Source organism: Hibiscus syriacus, unplaced genomic scaffold (genome assembly GCF_006381635.1).
Source record: "Hibiscus syriacus cultivar Baekdansim isolate YM2019G1 unplaced genomic scaffold, ASM638163v2 tig00110893_pilon, whole genome shotgun sequence".
Lineage (NCBI taxonomy): Eukaryota > Viridiplantae > Streptophyta > Magnoliopsida > Malvales > Malvaceae > Hibiscus > Hibiscus syriacus.
Genome location: NW_024062901.1, coordinates 6,441,422 through 6,467,283, shown reverse-complemented (window position 1 = coordinate 6,467,283; position 25,862 = coordinate 6,441,422). Strand labels below are relative to the sequence as shown.

Sequence of the window (25,862 nt, the reverse complement as noted above, 5' to 3'; positions counted from 1 at the left end):
GATAGTATAATTTGTTTATAATTTCATGTTATTTATAATGTGATTTTATATTGATGAAATAACGGTTTCGGAAAATGTCTTTAATAATCATAATGTGATCCATTAGACTTAGTCGAAACGCATAGGTCGGGTCTAGGGGGTTACAATGTGCGTTTGGTTCATGGAATGTAAGATTACCAGTGGGAATAAAAGATTACCAGTGAATATGATTATTGTGAATGTTGTATTTTGTGTTTGGTTGGTTTAGCAGGAATGTAAGATGACCGTGTTTGGTTAAAAGAATAAAAGATTATTGGAATGTATATTTGACCAAATTGTCCTTATTATATATTTGTTTTTTAACAAGTTGGAAAATATTTATATATTTTCTTTAAAAAAATTAAATTCATAAAATTTATATAATTTTTTTACAAAATTGAAAATATAAAAAGATTTAATGAAAGGGTAAAATTTTATTTTAACCCCTAAACTTCATATAAAATTTTAATTATAGATTTTTTTTTTGTAAATCTAAAATAGTTTAAGGATAAATTTCTAATTTAACCTTCGTAGAATTTTTATTATTCAATGACAGAATAATGATATTTTTAAAAGAAAAAAAATTAAGGGCATTTTAGTCCAAAACGCCGGTAATCCAACAATACCTAAGGAAATGGAGGTAATGACATTCCCGGTAATATACCCAAAAAAATTCACTATTGGTAATGTAAGATTACCTAGAATGACATTCCCGGCCAACCAAACGGGGGAATGTGAATTCTATTCCCATGGGAATCTCACATTCCCCCAACCAAACACACCTTAAGGGAAGTGAGGTAATCACATTCCCGGTAATATACCCAAAAAAATCTATTGTTAGTAATAAAGATTATTGAGAATAAGATTTTCGGCCAACCAAACGGGAGAATGATATTTCATTCCCCCAGTAATATTGTATGATGTGAACCAAACAACCCTTAGGGTATTATGGAAGTCGCCTTTTCTTTCCCAGATTGTTGGAACTCGGATGCCTTAAATGACATCCTATTCTAACTATTGACTATATGAGTTTAGTGATCAATTAATCTTGCTTTTAAAGAATCAGAATAATGTTTTAGTTTAGCCTTATGGTATCGACTCCAAGCTTTAAGTTTATCACCCAAATGAGATAGTTTCTCAGAAAGGTTGGCACTAAACGGTTAGTCAAATTCTTTGATTAACTTACCACAATCCTCTTCGAGCGTCCAATTTGAATTGAATCTAAATACGGAGCGTTTTATAGAAGGTGAATTGGATTTCCTTAAGGTGTTTAGTAGCACTGGAGCATGATAGAAGAAGCTTGAGTACATCAATATAGAATTGAGAAAACCTACGTAGAGTAACCTTTAACATCATGTGGCCACCCAAGTGAAAGACCACCTTTTGAGCCAACTATTGCCACATCAAAACCGTTGTGGTAACCACAGCTTCTTTTTGCATTAGCCATACATGTATCATTAATTATTAAGGGAATAATGGGCAGTTGAGCAACATTGATGGCCGCTAAATGAGAGAAAGGGGAGTTATGATGCCCCAATGACTTGTCGATAGGATTAAATCTTGTCATAACGGTAGTAAGTGGTAAAGAAGGAAATTGACTCGTTCCCTCCATTACTCTCTTTGATTGATCCATTGATTGAGCATCAAGCAAACTTTCATCTTTCAACCACTCGCTCTTCGGAGGAATAGATTGTCGTGAAGGAGATAGAGTTGTCCGAGCCAAACATAATTTTTCGATGATCCACCGACACCCTGATCGGACAAAAACTCTCCCTACGGACAAGTTTTAAAGCAGAAAAGGGTCAACTGCTCATATTCAAAACGGACAAAATTAGTAATACCGTCTGATAATGCCAATTTCTTGCAACGTTTAGGAGGCATACGAACATCTAGATGAACCCTGATACGCATGATGCCCTTATAACCAGGAGAAATTGCAGAAGAGTCGTAGTCGAGAAAGACACCAATAAAATCTCCAAGAGATTTAGCCAACCTTGTCGACATCAACCCAGAAAGGATATCGTGGATCAAAACCCAACAACTCAAGTGTTTAAACGGAACCAACAAAGGATTCTCGTTTTCAACCTGTGAAGAATAAGAAGATGAGAGTTGAAATTCCAAGGGTCTCCTGCTTCAATTCGATCAGCATCAACCGAGAGATAAATATGAAAAAGAAACGATTATTGTCCAAATCTAAAATAGAAATGCCTCCTATCAGATGCCACACATTTGCCAATGTTGTCCTCATAGATTGGAAGTTAACAATACTTGTGGTAAGAAAAGTACCAACAAAACAATGAATGAACGACGTTACTGGATATGATTCACCTTAATCAACAAGCAAAGTAACACACTCTCCACAGTTGCTTGTCAAAGTGACACTCTCCACGATCGATCGACAGATTTTTCAAGTATTCATCGATGTGATCGATCGAGTACAAAACTTAAAAAAGCAAGAGAAAAAACCAAAAATGAAGGAAGCGTGCCACAAAGAGCAGAGGGGAAAACGTGCTATAGAGAGCAGAGGTTAAACTCTTTGTATGTGCCCGAACAAAACGACCTTAATAGTTAAAGAGATAATTGTTATTCGTAAAGGTTTTGAGTTCAAACATCACTAATCTTACAATTTGTATAATGTGCTATTCTTTTGAATTAATGTATAAATATAAAACATAATCAGTAAGAAAAATGGGTTTTTTTTCGGTATGAATGTCGAACAGAATACCTAAATCCGTACTATACATATCTAAGTGATAGCCGCATTTGTTCTATTCTCCATGTCTTTCACCTCATCGATTATCTTCTGCGTCTTTTCAGCCCAAGCAGTGAAAAAATTCGGGTTGGGACTCCTGGTAAGTGTGCATGGCGGTGTCGTCGAAACCGAAGTGACTGCTGATTTCTTAAGTAGTTCCTTTTGCTTTTCGTCTGCAAAGCAGAGCATGGATTCTTCGCATACTTGCTGAGCCGATGGCGGCGGGACTGGCTTAAAGTCTTGCAGCTTTGCATATTCCGAAATCAGGTGAAACATGTAATGGTAAACCTGATCCATGCTCATACTTTGCATCAGTTGCTGCGCTCTTTTTCCGATTGCCTGTGCCTGGTTAACCAAATAAACCAGAAAGAAAGAATGTAGTCATGTACTACTATTCGATTCAAGATTTTAAATTCAGTTTCGCGGTTTCAATCGAGTGATATTCATTATAATTGATCATGATCGAATCCATAAAACATGACCCAAAACATGTACAATACGGTATGATTAACATGCTTCTTAGAGAAAGGTGATGATCTATGTGTTACTTGGCCTCAGGGTCAAGTTTCATGCATGTTTATAAGTTTTTCATAATTTAGAGGCAAAAAATCACACCTGATATGGGTTTGAATTGCCCCAGTCAACGGCGAACTTGATGGAGCGACATACATCGATGGAAGAGACGGGCCAGTAGTTTAACTTAGGAATAAGAGCACGACTGAAGAAGTCTTCATATTGTGGGGAAATAATTAGAGGAAGTGAACCACATGATAGAATATATTTCAAGCTTACAGACCAAGCGTAGCCTTCAGCATATATCTTATAACTGCAGAGAAAACAAAACACAAATGTCAGCATATTCGTTTAAGAATGATTAAGGTTCACACAGCAAATCCAAGTTGTTCGTATGGGACCATCATAACCCACCGAGACAAGCTCAATAGCTGAAACATTCTAAAAGGCTCATCTACTTAAAGCTTGGAGACCTATTCAAATAAAACGGTAACCCGTAGTTTACAAGCTTGTTTAGGCCCGTCACACTAGCATATGGCTGTGTTCTCCAGACTCGAACGTGAATGTTGTATGTAATTATGTGTGCTGTAATAATATCAGACAGAAAAAACTTAACTAACTGGTACAGTAACATAAATCGAAGAAGAGAACTCACCGATGTTTACATTGATTGGATAGTTTGGACCGCTCATACCCAGCCTTTGCTTCTTCGGTCCAGTTCTGTACGGCACAATGAAAAGCAACATCATCGAATAACGTATATAGCATTGTCATTATTGCATTTGGAAGAGCATAACTTTGGTTGTTACACATATCATTTCTACAGCAGAGAAATTCATGCATTAACAAAACAATTTCAAACCAACCTGACGAATGATTTCTGTACCCCACAGACTAGAGTCATTGCACCGCATTAGCTCTGTACGTATTGGAGACTGAACGTCTGGGTTTCCTTTCCAATAGGCACGTTTTATCTTCTTCGCCCAGGTTTGAGTTCGTGATCCCTGCTTAATCTCTTTGAACTGCTCATCCCATGGCTTAATATTTACTTCCGACCTGCAGACAAGTCATTGATAAAGACATTCCCAAGAATTCAAACCAATATCCACCAAAACAAACACCGATCAATCATAAACCACATCTCATATACCACAACAGCAAAATTTACATTACGACTTACAGGAGTAATCGAACATGAAGCATGGATTGCAGTGACATACAATGGTACAAATATAAGCAGACAAACTTGCATAGAGGAACACAATGTTGTTAAGCTTGGCTATATTCATACAATTCATAATTCCATCAAATGGTCTATTCCATTTAACATGCTATCTGCATAGAATCATGAACGATTTAAAACCCGGGGCATAATCCATAGCAAGTTATCTGCAACCGCTCATACTCCCGGCTTACGAGCAATTTAAGCTATTCACATACAATCTTATAGTGAATGTAGACAAATTATAATCTCAACAAAAGTTGTGGTTTCAGTAATTCTTACCATCCCCAAAAGGACCAGTCAGGAAAAGGGATGTCCAAGTGAGCCTCCGTCGTGCAATACCGGAACAGAGGTACCGGCAAAGACCCGTTTCCGAATCGATTCCTCTCGATGGAAGGCTTATCCATACAATCGAACATGATATCGACATCAGGGACCATCCCAGGGTACTTTTTCAAAAGCTGTAAAATCCCCCATAGTGTAAACATCATTCTACTCTGTACACAAGCATAATACAAATCAACAAACAGTTTCCCTTCGACAATAACAATACGAAAAGCGGCATGCTCCTTGGCCTGAGTTATTTGGTCCATGGATATCCGGGTATTGAACCACGGTTCAAGATCACGGTAAATGAACTTGAAAAAAGTTGGGCACTTTGGAGGGGTACGAGATGAGACCAAACCCCGCCGTTTCTCCAGCTCCGAGGGTTGAGCGCCACCGTCGGCGGCGGCGTAGGGACAAGTTAGATACGAGCATTGGATGATCTTGTAAGCACGGATATGTCGGGATTCGTCAGTGAAGTTCTTCGGCTCGAAAAGATGCCACGGCGTCGGCTCTAAATTATGTCCCACGATTGTTTTTGTTTGTGAAGCGAAATTATCCACCTAAAATCTCCCAAAAAAAAAACAAAACCATCAGAACATTTCTATTTTCATTACAAGCAAAGGAAAGCCATTTATATATAAAGGAAAAGAAAAGGGTGGACCTTGTAGATGAGGATGGCAACAAGGGAAAAGACAGAAAGGGCAACGATCAAGAAGAAGAGATAAGAAGGCCAACGAGGGTGAGAAGAGTGAACCCACGCTTGTTTTTTCGCCATATTTGAATTTGTCTAGAGCAGCGGCACCCTGGAAATGGTGACCTCTGCTCTCTTTTTTCTAGGGAAAAAATAACTACAAACGTCAAGGAGTTCAAACCATTATTACTGGTTCTTGTTTGTAGGGTAAGTTTTTTATTACATGATTTGTGTGTGGGTGACTGGCATGGTGGTCTTGCGTTTTCTACGCTCGACTGGACAGCCCCCACCATCCACGTGTGTGGAAATTTCTTGCTTCCTCCGATGTCGTCTCCCATGCCTTCGATTTTGTTTGGTTCTTTGGGTCCTAAATACTTTCAGTAATTCCACTTAACATTATCATCCTACTTAAATTAGTTCATGGGTAAATTTTTTAAAATTATATTTAACATTTAGATTTTATTGTATTTTAACATCATACAGTTAAAATTTTAATTTGTTTAGTATTAAATTATTAATTTTGGTTCGTCTTAATATCTACATTTTTAATTTTTTAAACTTTAACATCAAATTTTCTACATGAATATTAAAATTAAACAAAAACTAAACTTATGTATAATTTTGAAAATTTTGAAATTTACCCTACTTTATATTTGCCATGTTAATCCATTAAATGATTAATCTATATTTTATATTATTGATGTGGTTAAAGTATATTATAATTATATTCCTCTTAATTTGGAATGTCCAACTCATAGATAATATATTAATAATGTTAAAGATTACAAATTATTAAAATTAATAAAAGAAAATACATTTTTTTTTGAGTAAAAGTCTATTTACATAGAAAAGTTTTAGTATTGAGACAATTTTTAAAATATTTCTCTTAATATAAAATTTACTAAAGAATAAAAGAAAACAATATTTAATATTTCTCTTAATGATTTGATAACCTTAATTCAAGTGATCTATATTGAGATAAACTATATGAAATTACATACGAATACGTGAATAATTAATCACCTTTCATGAAAGACTTTTAGTTGTCTTTCTTACCAATTATGTGCAACTCATTATATTATTTGACAAAATGATTTATCACCGCAGCCTTAATATAAGGTTAAGGTAAGGTACTATCTGTTTTGTTATTATTTTTTTAACAAAATCGGTAAAAAATAATCTAAAATATTATTATTTCTATCTAAAACATTAATGTTTTTTAACATTTTCGGTAAAGTGCGCAATAATAACAAAATCAGTAGAAAAAATAACAAAACCGATAAAGCGTTCAATAAAAACAAAATCGGTAGAAATAATAATATTTCTAGTAATTTTTTACCGGTTCTATTAAAAAATAATAACAAAACCAATAGTGTTTTATCTTAACCTTATATTAAAGGTGCCGCACGTAAAACTTTCTAAAAAAAAGAATACTATTTGCAGATACGAAATTTGAAAGATTATATTAATTTTTAAAAAATATATATATTTAAATTTATGGATTGTACTAGTCCATACAAAATTACTTCTAAAATGTTAATTATACCATATAATAAAATTACCTGATATTTAGTTATTTATTTTAATAGTACTAATATCTTCTTTTGCAATAATTTCTAGCAATATGAACGGACATGGACGAACCATGTGCCAAATGGCAAGGGTACAAAAGCACTTTTCCATAAAAGTATGCAAAGGCTAAAGCATCGCGGGCTTTGTTGTCGTTAATCTAACACCACCCACATTCTTTTTTCTGCTTTTATTTTCCTTTCCTTTCTAAACTTGGACATATGTTGTTCATTCGGTTAAAATCAAATCGAATCGAAGAGAATTAATTATAACCGAATTAATTAAATTTTTTTTTCTTTAATCGTTAATCGAACCGAACTTTTTTTCAAACATATTAACCGAACCGAATAAATTTCGGTTAATTAGATTAATTTTCGAATTAACCGAAATTTTTTTAAAATTTTCTAATTTATATAAAAATTAAATATTTTTTAATTAAAAAAAGTTTATAATTAATTTAAATAATATATAATTATAAAATAAAAAATTTCAGATAATTTTTTTAATTAATTAATATTGATTTAGGTTTAAAAGTTATTAGATCTTAAATTATTAATTGAGTTTTAAATGATTTAGGTTTAGCCCATATGTTATATATAATATATTTAATATTTTTTAATTAAAAAAAACAGTTTACAATTAATTTAAATAATATGTAATTATAAAATAAAAAATTTATATAATTTTTTAATTAATTAATATTGATTTAGGTTTAAAAGTTATTAGATCTTAAATTATTAATTGGGTTTCAAATGATTTGAGCTGAGCTCATATGTTATATATAATATATTTAAAATTTAAAATTTAATTTCGGTTAATTCGGTTAATTAACCGAATTCGAACCGAATTAACCGTTAACCGAATTCTAAAAAAAATTTAACCATTAACCGACCGAACTAATTCGATAATCGAACCGAATTAACCGAATTAATTCTATTCGATCGATTAATCGAATTAATTCGATTATTTGAACACCCCTACTTGGACCATTTGCGTATGCATCTTGTTCAGATAATTTTCTTGCTTTTAATGCATTGAAGGTACCATATGCATAGGGATGGGCATGTGATCATAACCTGACGGTTCCGATCTGACTCGATTGGGTTAGATCGAGTTTTTTAAATGTGATGTTCGGGTTGAGTAGATTTCGAGTTTAGGGTGAAAAATACTTTATCCGATCCAACCCAAAAAAATATATAATTTTACCTTATATATTTAAGAATAATTACAATAATATCTCCTCTATATTATTTTTTTAATTAAGTCACGGTTTTCATTGAATAAATAATATTTTTTATTATTTCAGGTCGTATTTTTAAATTATATATCGGGTCGGGTTCGGATTGTGTGAAATCTTGTTTTAACTGGGTCGGGTATGATCTCGGGCGGAGGATTCCTTTTTCTCGGGTCGGGTCAGGTGGATCAAAAATCCGACCCAACCCGACCCATGCCCATCCCTACATATGCATTAAACATTAAGCAACATTTTATATATTCTTTAGAAAACTTTTTTTTATTAGCATAGAATTATTATAAAATAGTATTTATTTAAATTTTTCATTATCTATTAATAGGATATACAAGGACGAATTATCTTTTTTTTTTTATAAAAAAATTAATCTATTAATAACATTTACAAGGATGAACGTAGATTTTTTTATTAGATGATGAATGTTTTAAAATTTTAGAGGAACAAACTTATATAAAATTTTGGAGAGATGAAAAAAACTTTACAATAAAAAAATAATTTTTTTTAAAATATATAATAATTTTAAATTTTTAGAAATCGATTACCAACTTTTTATTTTTTTTAGGAAGAATAGCATCTCCTTTTACTTTTACTAATAATTCCAATTGAGGCTCAAAATAGGGAACATGAGACTACCTACCAGGCTGCCCTCTTTTAAGACTTCTGCTAAACAGGCATGATTTTTTATCCAACGATTAACAAAAGATATCTCAACATTCCTAATTAGCTTAATAGAATGGAACCCCATTTCGAAAGGAAATGGCACATTAGTAACTAAGTAAACATGGTTAAATGCCGAGTAATATAATTGAACCAACACAGTTCTAACTTAACCGTGCTTTCTTTTGGCCTCAATCAGGAACAAGGACAGAATTTGATTCCATAATATGTACAAATCACACATGGAAATGGGAAAAATCTAGTTATGGTGATGCCTACTACTCTTGCACCATCAAATTACAACTTTATCAAAAGCATTAGCCCTTTGCTGCTCTTTTTGTCCATTCTAACAATGCTGGAAATTTTGGGGTTATAACTTTGGATGTGGCCACTTTTATGCCTTTTCAAATCCATATTCCCCTCTGCAACTTGTGCTCCAAGCTACACACATCCTCCAAAAAGAGCAGGAAAAAAAGGTCTTCACCTGTGAAAAGGCATCACCGTGAAAAACACAACACATGAAGAATCTAACACCAAGACATTCAATCCTTGCACAGTCGCAAAATTGGTTTTTTTTAAGGCATGATGCCAAAAAATACCCAATAACGTTTGGTTAAACAGTCACTTTGGCCCCTATACTTTTTCCTAGAACATTTTGGCCCCTCAACGTTTCATTTTAAGGCAAAAAGACCCCTATTTTGGAGCATTAGTCGTTTTTTGACAAACGATTCCCACCCAAAGAAGGGCCTTTTTGCTCCAAAATGAAATTTTGCGGCCAAAATGCTCCCAAAAAAAAGAATATGGACCAAAAATCAAATGTTAGGGGATTGGGATTTTTTTTTTGGCATTATGCCTTTTTTTAAATTTTTTTTTAAAAAAAAATCTACATTTTACGGACAAGGAGAAATATCAGCATGAGTAAACACAACAATCTCTTCAGCACAATCACATGATATAGACATCCATACTCGAAATACCAAACAAATTCTCCCTCTCAAGCAGGGAAGCAAGACATTGTATTAAGTTTTGGTTCATATATATGCCCAAAATCAATTCTGCACACAAACCCCAATATTGCAAAGGTAACATTAGCATTAACTCTCAAACAGTACTAAACAGAAGCAGACGACCCCAAGCTCGAACTAAACTAAAACTCACTTCTTTCCAACTTGGTTATGCATGTCCCAAAAGAACTCATCATACTAAAATGGTTCAATAAATTGCTAAAAGTTCACAAGTCTAACTTAAAATTTGGCTAATGTTCTTTAAGACAATCGTCCCATTCGGAAGACTACATGCTTAAAAGCCATATAGTCAAGTAAAAGTCCATGAATAGCAAACGTAAAGATAGTGTCATTACATATTTGCATGAAGTGGCTAATGAGACTAGAATGACAAGATAACTAGATTCATATTCTTTCAATAAAATGTTTAAAGTAAGTTCACCACCATTTATAAGGTAAGGGATCTTTGGATTTGGCTGATTACATAGGATAATGCCCATAAGTTTTAGCAAATTTCAGTTATGAATGACCGAGTACAACAAGCTCAAATATGCATTCCAAGCTTCTCGAAATAGTAAGTCCTAAATTAGCAAAGTAATAAAACAGACTAGCAATGAACAATATGCAAAAGAGCAGATGATGAAATGACAGAACCAAATGCATCCCCAAAGCAATTCTATAACTTAGCTCCCTTAAGATTTTAGTAGTTCGTGTACTACCATAATATTCTGCCCTCCCTCAATAAATGGTACCAATGTTCATTCACCTACAGATCATGCCGCACACTATTACAAGGCTCTTAAGATTCCCAGATAAAAAACCTACCTTTAAGATTTCGATACACAAACTCGAACAAAGGAAAGCCATGAAAAGGATGGTTTACTCACCAGGAAGAATCTCAATCTCTGAAAATGAGGGAATCAGCAATACGCATCAAGGGTCTTAAACAATCAGCCGAAAACTTCCGAGCAAACAAGTAAGAACCCGAATAATTAGACTTCCTCAACTCATGAATCAACTCGGGGGTTACTTCTTTCGGCTTATACATATGCGGGTGCCCTTCTACAGTTCCGTTCCAATTCACTCGAGCCAAAGTATAGCCGGTCACCCCATTTGGATCTTGCATTGATAACAAGGTCGGGAAATAATGCTCCTCCGGGTAACGCTCATCGGCTCGGAAACACGGCAGCTTAAATTTACTCCAAAGCGTCCTATCTTTTAGCACCAACAACGAGTCTTTCCGAGTCAACACGAAGAACTGAGATCCAGCTCGGAACTCCTCGAAAGGCACCTCCGGCATCATCACGAACCGCCCACGCGCCGCGTACCGTTTCCACAGTCTGGGTTCCTCGGAAAGGATCTCGATGTAAGACTTGTGCTTGAGGACACCATACTGAGTGAACCCGGACGAGTCGTTATCATATTTGGAGGTCCGATCGAAGTTTTTGGAGGTGAAGTGGGAGCGGTAGATGTAATTAAAGGAATGGTGAGGGATGCAGTACTGCGAGACGACGGCGAAGTATTCATTGGAGGGATCGTCGAGTATGGCGGTTGCAAGGAGGCGACGGGTGGCGGAGATTAGCGTGAGGCTGAGGATTCAAACTCGGGCCTAACAAGAAGAAGAGAATCGGGAAGAAAAGCAAGAGAGAAAATGAGATTATGAAAGGAGTGGAATACATTGAAGAAAAAAGCAAAAAGATTGAAGCTTGAACCCTTGGATTTGAAGAAGAAGAGAGGGTTTCTTTCGATTTTTGTCTAATCCGTCACCATTGCCATTGATTTGAAGGGGAAATTGGAGTGGTTGCTGTTAGTGGGTTTGAAGAAGAAGGCGTAATTTAGATGATGGGCAAGGGCTTTTGAAATAGGGTTGCGCAAATTCGGAAACCCAGATTTTCGGGTACCGTAATATTTGAGTTGGTGATTTTTTGACCCGTATTCTGGCCCAGATATTGCGTTTACTCGGTAATCGGATACCCGAATTTTGCGGGTACCCTACTTTTTTATTTTTAAATTATTAATTTAAAAAATACACAAATTTAGATATTCAAAAGTTCAAATTACATATTTAAACATCCGAACATAAAATTTAAAAGTTCGAAATATAAAATATAATAATCCATAATATAAATCATTCATTATATATATATATATATATAATAAAAAAATAAAATCTAATCTAATATTCGGGTAATCGGGTACCTGGAAAAATTCAATTTTGTGACTCGGGCCTGACCCATAAAATGTTGTGTCGGGTATCCAACCCGGTCGGGTAATTTGTTTTAGAAAATTACCCGATTTTTTTAAGTTCGAGTCGGCGAGTCGGGTCAACCGAGTCGGGTATTTTTGCACACTCCTATTTTGAAACTCAAGTAGTAGTTACAAAACGACATTCTAATGCTAGTAAAGGAAACAATGTTGTTTTGGTTCTTATTCCACCTACCATATTAAAGGAGCGTTTGGTTCACGAAATGTAAGATTACCTTTGGGAATAACATTACTAGAATGTAATATTACTATATGATTATTGTATTACATTGTTTGGTTTATATAGTAGGAATGTAAGATTATAATGTTTGGTTTGAGGAATATAAGATTATTTGGATGCATATTTTATCAAATTATCCTTGTGATATATTTTTTTAAAGTTAAACTTTAATATTAATTTATAAATATTTGAATGAAAATTCATAAAAATATTTTAATTGTTATATTATCTAACTTTTGTGGAGAAAGTACATTTAATATATAATTAATATAATTAATATATTAAATTTATATTTTTAAATAATATTCATAAGTATCATATTTATTTTAAATAATTATATTTTTATAATAATACTATTTTTTCAATCCCAAAAAAATATAAATAGAAAAATATTGAATATTAAAAATATAAAATATTTTAAATTCTCAAAATTATTAATATTTTAGTAAATCAAACTCTTTATATATTATTATTATTATTATTATTATTTTAAGTAAAGTATAAAAAATAAGAATTTAAAATGATTATTATAAAAATAATTCATTAGTCCAAGAATATTTTTGTCTAAAATAATGAGATTGTAAGAATATCTAAGAATTTAGAGATAATGATATTCACATCATTTTAATCAAAAGATGCTACTATTGAGAAAAATATTACCTGTAATGTAAAATTCCGTAAACTAAATATGGGAATACAATTTCAGTAAAATATGTTCCCCTTAATAATGTAAGATTCCACAAACCAAACGATGAATTTCCCGGGAACATCGCCTTGCATTACTTTTGTTGGCTTTGGTGTTATCTTTTTGGCATTCGATTTTTTTTTTCATTCTCTTTCATCCTTGGGTGTTTTTTTAGAGTAAACTATGCCATTTTTTTTCTATCAATTTTTTTAATTTAATATGTTTTATTTTTTACGTTATTAATTTATTTGATTTAAGTCATTCGATCGTTAATTTTTGTTATTATCCTATTAAGGAAGTTTGAGTTAAAAATTAAAAAAAAAATTACCCACGTTTTTTTCTTCTTTTTCTTTCGTCGTCTTCTCCTCCTCCTCCTTTCAACCTATAAGAAGCTTGTAAACTCAAGTTTCCTACACATGGATGAAGCTAAGGAAAACCATGAAAACCCAGAAATTCCGCAGACAAACAAAGTTATACTAATTAGGTTAATTTATAAAAGAAAATATCAAAGAAAAACTTGGATGAAAGGAACTCCTTTTGTTCCTTAATTCCATAGAAACCTTCCAACTGTTTCACAAACCATATGAAATACTTCAAAACATTCTCTAATTTCGGGAAATCAATATCTTTTTTCAATCATAATTAGGAAGCTGCTGAAATAAAACTCATGCCATTTTTTAAGAGCTTAAACCCACGACGATTAAAAAAAACCCATATGCTTCTTCTTCTTCTTTAAAGCTATAATCGACCATTAAAGAAAGTCATTAAAGCTTTCTTTGTAGACTTTTAATGTGCTCGCACATGTAAACACTAATTTTTCCTTTTACTTAAATTATTTAAATTATTATTTTTAAAATTATTATTATTATTATTATTATATTATTATTAATATTATTAAATTAAATATAACAAAACCCTAAACCCATTTACAAGGCCCGTTTATTGCTAGCCCAGACCAAAATGAAACCCTAAATATTTGGGGTTTCAGCTAGGGTTTCTAAACCCTAGCACTGCTGTCGCCGCCTCCAAGAACTCCCAACAGCCGCCTCTGCTGACACTTCCCAAGCCAGATGGTCCAACCAGCTGCTGTCGCCGCCTCAAGGAACACTCCAGAACGCCAGATGGCAACCAACAACCATCCCTACGGTGAGTCACCAGCCTAGCTTTGGTGACTCGCCGAGGTTTCCCTCTCAGGACCGGTCCAAACAGAACTCCGTGGTGGCTATAAAAGCCACCAAATCCTACAAAAAAAAGGGGGAGGCCACAGCAAGCAAAGACGGAGAGCAAGAGACCAAAAATTGAAGCAAACCAACAAACCACAAAGCAAACAACAAAACAAAAAGAGAAGAGCGAGAGAAACTTACCGAGGAAGACAACACCTCAATCGGAGTCACCATTGGCCTCCAAGCGTCACCAAAAACCTTCGAAAACCGAAGGTACTTTCGTAGATTTGCTCCGATTGGGAGCTTTTTAGGGAAAAAGAACACCGAAATCGGTTTTAGATCGTCCCGATCTATATTTTGGTGTATTTTAGAATTTTTCGGCCATCGTTAACGGTGGCTGGCAGCGGTGGTCGGAGCCCGACAGCGGTGGCTGACCGGGACTGTGTTATCTCGTTTTAGAGAGAAGCCGGAGAGAACTCTGGCTCTCTTATTTTTGAGAGAGAAGAGAAATGACATAGCTGGCCCTTCGGGCCAGCCGTTTGGGGCATTTATACCCCTTCCCAAACGACGCCGTTTTGGGAGGGGTATATTTTTAATTTCGCGCATGGCCAAACCCTTTCCGCAACCATTCGAGTTTTGTAATTATTCATTTTAGTCACTGAAACTAACTTCTGAACGTTCTAATTCAGTCTTCGAATTTTTTTTTATTATGTTTTAGTCCTTACTAGTATTTTATATGTATATTAGAGTAAATACCCATTTTTGTCCCTCATAGTTTAATTAATATTTATTTTAATCACCTATTAATAAATTAGTTTAAATTACACTATTAGTAATTATATTTTTATAATAATTCAAAATATGCCCTTTAATTTTGATATTTTACTTTTTAGTCAATAATATTTTGTTTCTTTCCATTTTTGACCCTGATTTTTTTTATATTTTGCAAATTAATATTATTGCTTTTTAATCATTATTTATTTATTATTTTGTTATTACTTTTATATTATTTTATTATTATTTTCATATTAGTCACATAAATATATATATTTTTAATTAATAATCTTTATTTATTTTTAATATCAAAGAAAAGGGTAGTCTTAATACAACTGGATGTCATATTCTGGTATTTTAAATAATTAAATATTATAAAAATTATAATTTAGTTTTATTTAAATTATTTTTAGGAAACATTATTACATATTTTAATATTTATTTATTTATCAATATTGAAGGAAAGAGTTGTCTTAAAGCAACTAGAAACCCTTTTCTAATATTTTTAAATAAATAAATATCTTACTATATTAAAATATTTTTTTAAATATCAAAAGAAAGAGTTGTCTTAAAGCACCTAGAAGCCCTTTTCTGATATGTTATTATATATATATATTCTTTCAATTATATTAATAAATAACAGGATTATAAATTAAATATATCTTTGAATTTTTAATTTCTAATAATAGAGACAATTTATAATTAAAAAGTACCAATTTTGGGCGTTGTAGGGGTGCTAATCCTTCCCTAAACGTAACCGACCACGAATCCCTTTTTATTATTAAAAAGAACGAATTTTTGGTTAAAACGCAGATCAGTTTATCTTTTAATCGATGTTTTCTTAAAAGCTCTTTTAAAAGATAATTTTTAGGTATTCGACCTACCTGACTCAAAGGGCCGATGGCGACTCCCAAATTATTTTAAAAACCATTTAGTCTCATCACTTTTCCCGTCAAATAAATATTTCGTGCCCGGACGAAAATCGGTTACGACAGCTTGGCGACTCCGCTGGGGATGTCAAACTTTAAAATCAATTATAAATTGTCTCTATTAATTAAAAAATTATATATTTAATTTTTAATTCTTTCTTTTCAAAATTTTTATATACACTTATTATTTTCATAATATTTATATGTATATTATTTTATTAATGTTTCATTTTATTTTTCAAGTATTTTATTTCATTATTTATCTGTCAGAGGTTTGAACATTTCTCCTCACACACAACACTTGCATTGCATAACATAAGCTTGTCCTTTTTAAGTGGGAGTGAAAGCGACGTCTTCGTGAGAATTTATTCTCCGTGTCAGACCTAGCAAGTAACTTTCGGGGTTCATATGCTCTATGTCTTCGTGGGAATTTATTCTCCGTGTCAGGCATAAAGAAATGTGTCCCCTCGAATTGAACTCGGTCCGCTTAAGTCTGTGATGGACTAGGATTGAGGGTTGGCCCAAGGGGGCATCAACAAGGACAATTCGAGTACCTTTACTCCTAGAACTGAAACTCTGCATATAATAAACCCTAGAAATTCACCTGATCTAACACAGTACTGAACCTCTGTTCATAGGTATACACAAAGGAGAAATAAGTTCTAACTTTTCGTCTTTTGATTTATTTTATTTTCTTTTTCCTAAATAAATGCATGCGAGCTAGAAATCATGCAGTTAGGTTAATTTTTCCAAACAAAGCATGGAACTAGAAAGCATGAGGTTAAGATTTATACCTTGATAGATAGATTTTTTTCCATTAGTTGGTATTAACTATTCTATTTTTTCTTATTTTTTCATGCATGTTACATTGCTCTAATCTGTTCATATTGCTTTCTTTTGTTTGCATTGCATGATCATGGCATAATCAAAAGGTGTTGACTTGAAAGATTGTTCATCAAATTGGAAAGAAATCGTAAATGGACAAAAAGTTTTATGATCAAACAAAATATGATGCGGCCAAGGAAAGACATCCTGAGGAAACTCTGAGGATGGAAGCGAGCAATGCACACAGAGATCCTGTTATATTAATACCAAAAGTATTACACAAAGATCCTACTAGATTGATACCAAAAGCAGTCTATGGTAAGAACATCAGTCAGGGCATTCAGAGTAGTGGAGGTTTTTATGAAGCTCAAGCATGTTATTTGAAGGACTTGAATGACCAAAATAAGAAATTGAGCACAGAAATGAAAACCATGCATGAAGATTTCTAGAAGGCCAGTCAAGCCTTTCAAAATGCTGGCATAGGAAACATCCCAGAAGAGTGGATAACAGGAGTCACCAAACTGAAAAAGAATTGCAATATAAATGAAGAACGAGCCAAGAAGTTTTCTCATGATTTACGAGTTGCAGAAGAAAGACTCAATACAACTGTCATGGAATCGAGAAAATATCAAGTCAACAATCAAAGGTTGAATAGTGCTATGACCAATAGGGAAGCATCATATCAGATTCATCAGCATGAGATTGATACTGAATTAAAAGCCACTATCGACAAGAACAAGACATTGAATAAATGTTTAGATGATTATGGAGATCTTGTACGAGAACTCTGTAACCATAAAGATTCCCTTCCAAGGGAAAATGAGCAACATTGTTTACAAACCCGAGAGTTGACACAGAAGATGAAGGAAAAAGACAATGTCACAAAGGAAATTACTGCTCAAGCAAGCAATGTGGCTCATAAGTTGGTAAACTTAGCTGGCTTCGCAAGAGAATTGAAGCAGATGGATAACTCCACACCTGAGTATGAGTGGAAGTTAGTTTGGCTTTTAAGGGAAATAGAGAAGTTAGGAGTAAAAGCTGTCCCTTACATGTAAAAGTTTTGTTTGATGTACCGAAGCTTTTGTGTTCAATGAAATCTGTTCTAAGATGATCACTCTTGAGTAACACCTTTTCATACATGCATTTACATTTTGTATCTGTGCATTTTCATTTTATATTCTTACTTTTTATATCTTTGAATTGCACATTTTGCATTTTTATTTTTGGCATTTATGCATTTTCGCATTTACATTACATTTTTTTATTTAAAGTATTGTTATATACATTAAATATAAAAACATGTAAATAATTAATGAAAGGTTTTGTAACAGTAAAACCAAGGTCATTCATTCATTTTACTTTACCATCATCATGAAAACAATGGAGCAATCTTATGAGGGACTACAGGATCAGTGGCTAGAACAATTGACAAGGTTACCTCAGGATACAAGGAAAGAAGCATCAGATTCAGTACCAGATAGATCAAATCAAATTATTCAGGGAGTGGCATCTAATAAAGAAGAGATAATTGATAAAGAGCAACCATGCTATCAGATTGAAGAGTCGAGAAAGATAACATACTCTGGGGCATCCCAATTGAACCCAAAGAATAGCCTTGTTCATTATTCACAATATGAGGAAAGATTCAAGAGGATGGATGAAGCAATCAGAAATATAAAATGTGTTGATACTTCCCACAAAGAACTAGAAGCAAGAGAACTCAGCTTGGTTCCACACTTGGTTATTCCCCATAATTTCAAAATGCCAAATTTTAAAAAATATGATGGCACCAGTTGTCCTCTAATCCACCTAAGAATGTTTTGCAGAAAAATGGAAGGATATTTAAGCTCTGATGATCTGTTAATTCACTCTTTCCATGATAGCCTTGTTGGCCCAATAGTAGTCTGGTATAATCAGTTGACCCAAGAACAGATCAAGAAATGGGTTGATTTAGCTGATGCATTTTTGGAACAATATCGGTATGTTAAAGGCTTAACTCTAACACGTATGGATCTTCGAAGAGTAAAGAAGAAAACCAATGAAAGATTTCAATAATATGCCTTAAGATGGAGAGGAGTGGCAGCACAAGTTCAACCTCCCATACTAGAAGAAGAAATATCACGTATGTTTCGTGATTCCCTTCCACCGCCTTTCTTCGAGTTAATGCATGCAAATCCGACAAAGGAATTTGGGAATCTTGTGACAAGTGGAGATTTAATTGAGAATGTAATCAGTGAAGAAAACTTAAAAGTCACATCCAAGAGCCCGACGGATCAAAAAGTGAAAGCTGATGATGTAAATGAGTGTCGTATCCAGAGTTCCCGCATTTGCAAAAGAAAAAGAGCAAGTAACTGTTCGGATCGACCAAAGAAAGTCATGCGATCAAGAAATAATTTGGAAGTGTTCCAAACTTCCATTTCAGACTTGTATCCTCATTTGGTTAAAGGTCAATACATCACACCAAGACCAACTAAAGTGACATCAAACCCTTCTGCTCATAGCTATGATCAAGATAATGTTTGTAATTTCCATTTGGGGGTAAAGGGGCATTCTACAGGCAATTGTAGGCCACTGTTAAAAGAAATTGAGATGCTTGTTGACAAAGGGGTTTTGACACAAGAAATGATCAAGAAATGGGGGGCGAATGAAGAAAAGAACCATGATCCTATTACATACCCAACATTATAGGAATAATGAGGCATGATGCATAAACAAGTGGAAGTGTTATCTACCACTGTAGTACTTTCTATTTTCAGCATCTTGTTTGAACTTGTTTTTTTTGTTCCTTTCTCCACCTTTTGTGCAATAAATAAATGTGTATTGCTTTTATGGTTATGAGCAAGGAATCAAGTTTTAACCTTGAGATTATTGAGTATCAAGTAAATTAAATATTCTTTTAATTTTTCAAAAGTTATAGATCTTTGGCAAGTGATAAAATTATACCTTCCATCCAATGCCAATTACTTGATTCTTACTAAAGACCAAATTTTGACCGTACATTTATCTGAGACTCTGAAGAATGTCTCTACCTGTTCTTAAGACACCTACTCCAGATGTTTACCTTTTCGGGTAGAGTTGATCGATTCATTATGTTACATTCCACCATAAGTCACACATTTGTCCTTCCAAATACAAAACCATCATAAACCAAAACACCTCAAAAGAACCAAACTTTCAATTATCCGTAAATCTTACTACAAGAAGAGACGAGATGAAGCATCATGGACCAACTCATTGAAGATAATTTTGAGTGATTGGGGCATACTCAAAGAAGAAGGAAAAAGTGATTGATTGAAATAAATATATCATGCATTAATTACATTTTTTTCGTGTAAATAAAGTTAATCTTGAATATTCATCCCCCTAGAGATACCTCTTTTTACAAGGACTTCTATGTATGAGATGACTGAACTTCGCACACGGATCAAGCATGCAAATTCAGTAACATATCGCCCAAAGATAAATGGGGCATTTGCAGGAGCAAATAAAAACCTTAAGAGGATCATTACAAAGACCACTGAAGTTTACAAAGATTGGCACGAGAAGCTACCTTTTGCCTTATATGCATATTGAATTACTGTGCGAACATTTACTGGGGAAACACCTTATTGTTTAGTCTATGTGATGGAAGCAATATTATCAATTGAAGTTGAGATCCCATTATTTTGTATCCTAAAAGAGGAAAAATTGGAGAAGACTGAATGTATCCAATTTCGATTTGATCAATTAAACCTTATTGATGAGAACCAATTGAAAGCTATTTGCCAGGGGCAGATGTATCAGAAATGGATGATGAAAGGTCATGAACAGAAAGTACATTCGAGAGAGTTCTAAGAGTGTGATCTAATATTGCCTATACATAAAGATTTCTGTAGGAAATGAATGTCTAATTGAGAAGGGACATATGTTGTAAAAAAAGGCATTTTCCCGAGAAGCGTTGATCTTGACAAAAATGGATGGGAAAGTTCTGAGAAACCAAATAAACTCAGATTATGTCAAGAAATATTATACTTGAAGAAGAAAAAAGGAAAAAAAAAGGAAAAAGAGGTGTTCAAAGTAATTGAAGTCTTATACTCATCCAGCAAAGAAAGAAAAAAGAAAAAAGATGAAAAAGGAAAAATGAGAAATGAGAAATGAGAAAAAAGGAAAAAGGAAAAAAAAAAGGGAAAAAGAAAAAGGGGAGAAATTGAATCAAGATGGGTGACTCCAGGGAGCCTCAAGTTACAAAATTGATCAAGTACAATTAATTCAGATATTCATATTCAACAAGAAGAGTAAGAAATGATGAAGATATGAAAAATGGAAGTGAATCCAAAATTTGGCAGTCTAGAGGGATCCAGATGATGGAAAAATCCCCAGCAAGGCAGATCCAAGTCAAGCAAAGCAAGATTGAAGGCTTCTAAAGAGAATATCTTTAGAATTCATTCCGCCTCTCAAGATTGATTTTTATTTGCAAAAATTAGTTTTTAAAATCCTTAATGCATGATATGAAAAATGATAAAAGGGGGGTTCAAGATGTAAATTTTTAAATAACATTTTGAAACTAAAGGAGGATTCGAGTTGAAAACCTGAGAAGGCGGCTCGAATATTGAATGGTGCAACAACGACATAAGAGATAATCTTAACCTCTTAATGAAGCACCACACATCCCAAAGACATTCCTGAGAGTCAGACACAAGAAGTATCTCAATCAGATGAGCATAACAACGAAAAGTATCTCTACAAGATGAGCATAACAATCATTTCTTCAAGTTAACCCAAAGAGACATATGCTAGACCAACTTGAAAGAACCTACTTTACCAAAATCAACCTACACCTCAAATCAGTCAATAATTTTGACACTTGCCATAGGACTATGATTTTTGAATGATTTAAAAGTGTAGTTGAATTATTTGATATTCATTAAACTCGTTGTTTATGATTTGATTCTATTGTAAACTTGAGAAGTGCATTACTTTACAAAATTCTTTCATTCTTCAATAAAGAAAGGAGAAAAAACATTTTCAAACAGGACAGTCTCAAATGAGGAAGGTCCTTGAAGCAATTCTACCTCTGTTGTAGAAAAGGAATGAACGAGGCCATAATAATGAAGCACTTCACATTTTTGAAGGCAAGTGGTCCAAAAAGCCAGAAAGTCAGGAGAATTGAACTTGTGACACTCTCCTATGACGTTATTAGCAGCTCATCAAGAAAGATTAGCGTTTATCTCATGCTGAGGGCGATAAGCATCACCAGACAGATTATTTTCCCCAACCATCAATTCATGTTCTCTAGAAGATTACATCATAGAGCCATTAGCAAGTCACTACCTGCACTCTGGTTATACCGTGATGCTGACTCAAGTCTTGATACATCATTGCTACTTCTTCTATGTCGATCATTTTCTTTGTCAAGATGATATCCATTATGTCCTTCAGAAGATTGTTGAATTCTAATTTAAGGACTTATGGCACAAAATAAAACATTGGAACAGAATCTACCCTTATAGGCCTTTTATATAGGGTAACATTGGTTACAGGATTCCAAAAGTTGAAGATGACCAGTTTTACTGTCAACTAAACCGTTCCATGATTCAAAAAGAGTGGGATATATTGGAGTAGCTGAAGAGACGGTTGTCGTAGCAGTCATTGCAAGAAAATGTACCAACAAAAATCTTTTAGTTCATCCTGATGATGTTTATTTCTTCCAGTAAGGTTGTTACGCTGGATGCCACTGACAACAAGGTCGAATTCGACAAATCTACTCATCATTTGCTCCAACCGATCATCATTCAGTTCTTGCACATCTGTTTTCAAAGATATACCAAGACAGTAGAAGGTGACCTTTGCATCACTGATCCTAGAAAAAAGAAAGGACATGGATATCACCGGAGAACATGTCTCTAGCAGCTCCTCGTATATGGTTTCTAGGGAAACCTAGAAACATTTCCACCTCATCAGGTTCAAGTGGAACAATTTTATTCCTTCCAACCCATACCAGATTCCATTTTCAGCACTCATCAAGAACATACTTCTGGACACTCGAAGGTGGCTCATCGTCATAAGCTTCAAGAGCCTTACAGATTCTTTCTGTCAATTTGGCACTTCCTGTACATGTTTGTAAACAGTTCAAATTTGTTCTTGGATCCCAGGAAGGTCACCAATTTGTTGTCAATGAAAAAGCATCATGTATGGTGCAATGAGAAAGCAGAATAAGAGGAAATATGTTCTCAATTGGCAGATTATGAATATAGCCCCATTTCCGGGCAGCGGCACAAAAATGCTTCGAATCTACAAATGCTGGCTCTATATCGTATAAGTACCGTGACATTTCAGTCCAAACACTAATTGGAGCAAGTGCCATGTTCTTGTAGTAGAAATAAGGAGGCCCAATAACATTTTCTGGAAGTGTTCTTTGAGTTATCTGATTTGGTTTGGTAGGAACTCTTAAACCAATCATTGGATTTGAAAGATAAATTTGCTCATAGTAGAGATAAGGAGACCCAATAGCATCTTCTGGAAGTGTTCTTTAATCTGGTTTGGTATGAACCCCAGAACTAATCATTGGAATTGAAAGATGAACTGCATGTTCGTCTTCATTAAGAAGTTTCTTTTCAAGCTTCCTCTGCTTCTTCCTTTTCCAAATATCATAGCCCAAGTATCTCCTTTGCTTGTAATTGGTATCATTGCATAATGGCTTCCTATCTTCTACCAGAAGAAGTGCATCAGTAGCCTTAACCATTTGAGCAGTATATATAAAATTTGTCAACTCTGTAATTGATGAATTCGGACCACATCTCTCCATGGCTATTGAAGCCTCAACCTCTGAATATCCTATTTTTGTCAAGTATAATAGTTTATTCTCCTCATCAGAATCAGAATTCAGGATTTCCTCGATATCAGAAAGAACTATCAAATGTCTATGAAATCATCCTGAAAGATCGCTTCATAATCAGATGAGTTGTTATCAGAATCAACATGTTGCATGGGTATGGATTTTTAATGAACCTACTGTATATGTAGTCTTGCTATTGCATCAAATTACTGTTCGCATAAATTGGTTTCTCTCCCACAGAAAAGTATATTTCAGAGATGGCCTTCACTGAAAGATGATAAGCCACTCTGTCAGTCTAGAATGGATTACCAAGCTATTTATACTGCTCTGTCTGACTAAATCCCTCCAGATACAGAAAATGGTCACCTCATTCAGAATACACATATCTCAGACGTTTCTGTCATAATGATTGAGTACTTCTTAAGTTTGTGACAGCATGAAGAGAATTCCTCCAGTTACTACTGTTTAGTGATACCAGAATGAAAGTATTTAAGATAAACAGATTTGGGGCACGAATAAAGCTACAAGTACCTACAACAGTTCATTGTCAAAATTGGACCTCGTGGGGATCATGATATTTCAGTCAAACAGACATTAAGAGTGAATCAGACAGATCTAGAGGGACATCTTGAGGGTCCATTTCAACCAGAAATAGAATATTGGGGCATTTTGAAGGCTCACAACAATATGAATATTTGGGCATTCTTGGAGGCTCATCTCAACAAGAAGTAATGTTGAGCACACTTTTAACATTTGTATCAGCAAATGTTGGGGCATTTTAAAGGTTCCTTCAAACAGATCCATGTAGGACATTTTGAAGGCTCATATTAACAAAAAGAAAATATCAGGGCATGCTGAAAGCCCATTTCAATCAGAATTAGGACTGTTGATGCATTTTTGAACGCTCGTATCAGCAATGCTGGGACATGCTGAAGTCCCATATCATTATGTGTTAAAGATCATTACCTTGAACAAATATTTCCAATGAGACAGAAAGATATAAAGAATGAAAATGATAAAACAGTGACAGTCGAGCTGACATAATTGCTTCGTTCATCAGGCAGTTACATTATGATCATGTTGTTGAACAAATATCTACTCAGCAAATATGGTTTCAAATACCCAATCTTCTTAAACCATGTGTCACATGACAATGTGTTCTTTGATAAACTACATCATGATTGCATGAATAAAGATGATCCCCAGGTAGACTACTCGATCCAGGGTTCAGTTCCTCAAGGTCTCAGCTTTAAATTTTGTATTATGTGTGTCGGTAATGATTGAAAATATTTCTTTGAGATTCCTGGCAGTTAGTTACAACTATACTGTTGGGATTACGAAGCTGTTTTTCACAATAGTTTTTGCTTAATCGATGACATTGGAAAGGGAGACTCGACTCACTTACATTACTGTTATTCCCGCCGTTACTGGGGTTATCATTGCCAGCCAGGCTGAACTGAATTTTTATCTATTTTGGGTTTTATCATGTGCGTTTCATCCCCAGCAGCAAGAATTCCACGGATATCTTTCTGTACATGGATCCTATAGCTGAAGTATTCCTACTTTCTACAATGCTCATTACAGAAGAAAACGTGATCAGTATTACACTTGCCCTTGCCCGAGATGATATCAAGAGCAATTAGTGTCTTCTATTCAATTCGACACTAGCACCTTTTGTGAATTTGACCAACTTTTTGGTCATACTAACATCACACTTGAATCCCCACTGAGTTTTGTTCTCAAATGGTCTTGTGACATCATACAAAAATTTTGAACACCATGCAAAGAGCTTCAATGATTGAGAAATCTTGGCAGAAGCCATAAAAAATGGATGAATGTGTTGTCAAATGTTTTACGAACATCTGAGCTGAAACCACATGAGATGAAGAATGTGTTGTCAAATGTTTTACGAACCAATTATTCTGATGTTGAACCAATGTTGTGATCATATGGTTTCTATTTTTGATCCAAGATGAAGTTTGTCTTCTTCAACTTCAAGATTATAAGATGAGATATGATGAAGATTTCTTTCCGCAGAAGGAGAGCTAAAATTTTAACCACAAGAAACTAGTTGAACGACAGGTTATGGTTAAGCATCTCGACATGATATGGTCCAAGTTGCTTTGTTCGAGAACCAATTAAATGTGGAGACATGAAAGGAATTGAGATAAATTCTCCTTAT

At 34.1% G+C, this 25,862-nt stretch overlaps 2 protein-coding genes across 2 annotated transcripts; both read right to left on the bottom strand.

The window, feature by feature from the left end:
* Positions 1–2,659: 2,659 nt before the first annotated feature.
* Positions 2,660–5,703, bottom strand: LOC120145377 (O-glucosyltransferase rumi homolog). Its single transcript, XM_039159227.1, has 6 exons — positions 5,494–5,703; positions 4,788–5,392; positions 4,150–4,339; positions 3,939–4,003; positions 3,386–3,596; positions 2,660–3,115 (listed from the first exon to the last, which is right to left on the bottom strand). Exons 1-6 carry the CDS (start codon positions 5,605–5,607, stop codon positions 2,765–2,767), a joined length of 1,536 nt encoding a protein of 511 aa, XP_039015158.1. The 5' UTR covers positions 5,608–5,703; the 3' UTR covers positions 2,660–2,764.
* A 3,506-nt stretch (positions 5,704–9,209) lies between these two features.
* Positions 9,210–15,098, bottom strand: LOC120145649. The gene is made up of 4 exons (XM_039159439.1): positions 15,095–15,098; positions 14,179–14,416; positions 10,893–11,594; positions 9,210–9,485 (listed from the first exon to the last, which is right to left on the bottom strand). The coding sequence occupies exons 1-3, from the start codon at positions 15,096–15,098 to the stop codon at positions 10,904–10,906; spliced, it is 933 nt and encodes a 310-aa protein (XP_039015370.1). The 3' UTR covers positions 9,210–9,485; positions 10,893–10,903.
* Between the last annotated feature and the right edge of the window lie 10,764 nt (positions 15,099–25,862).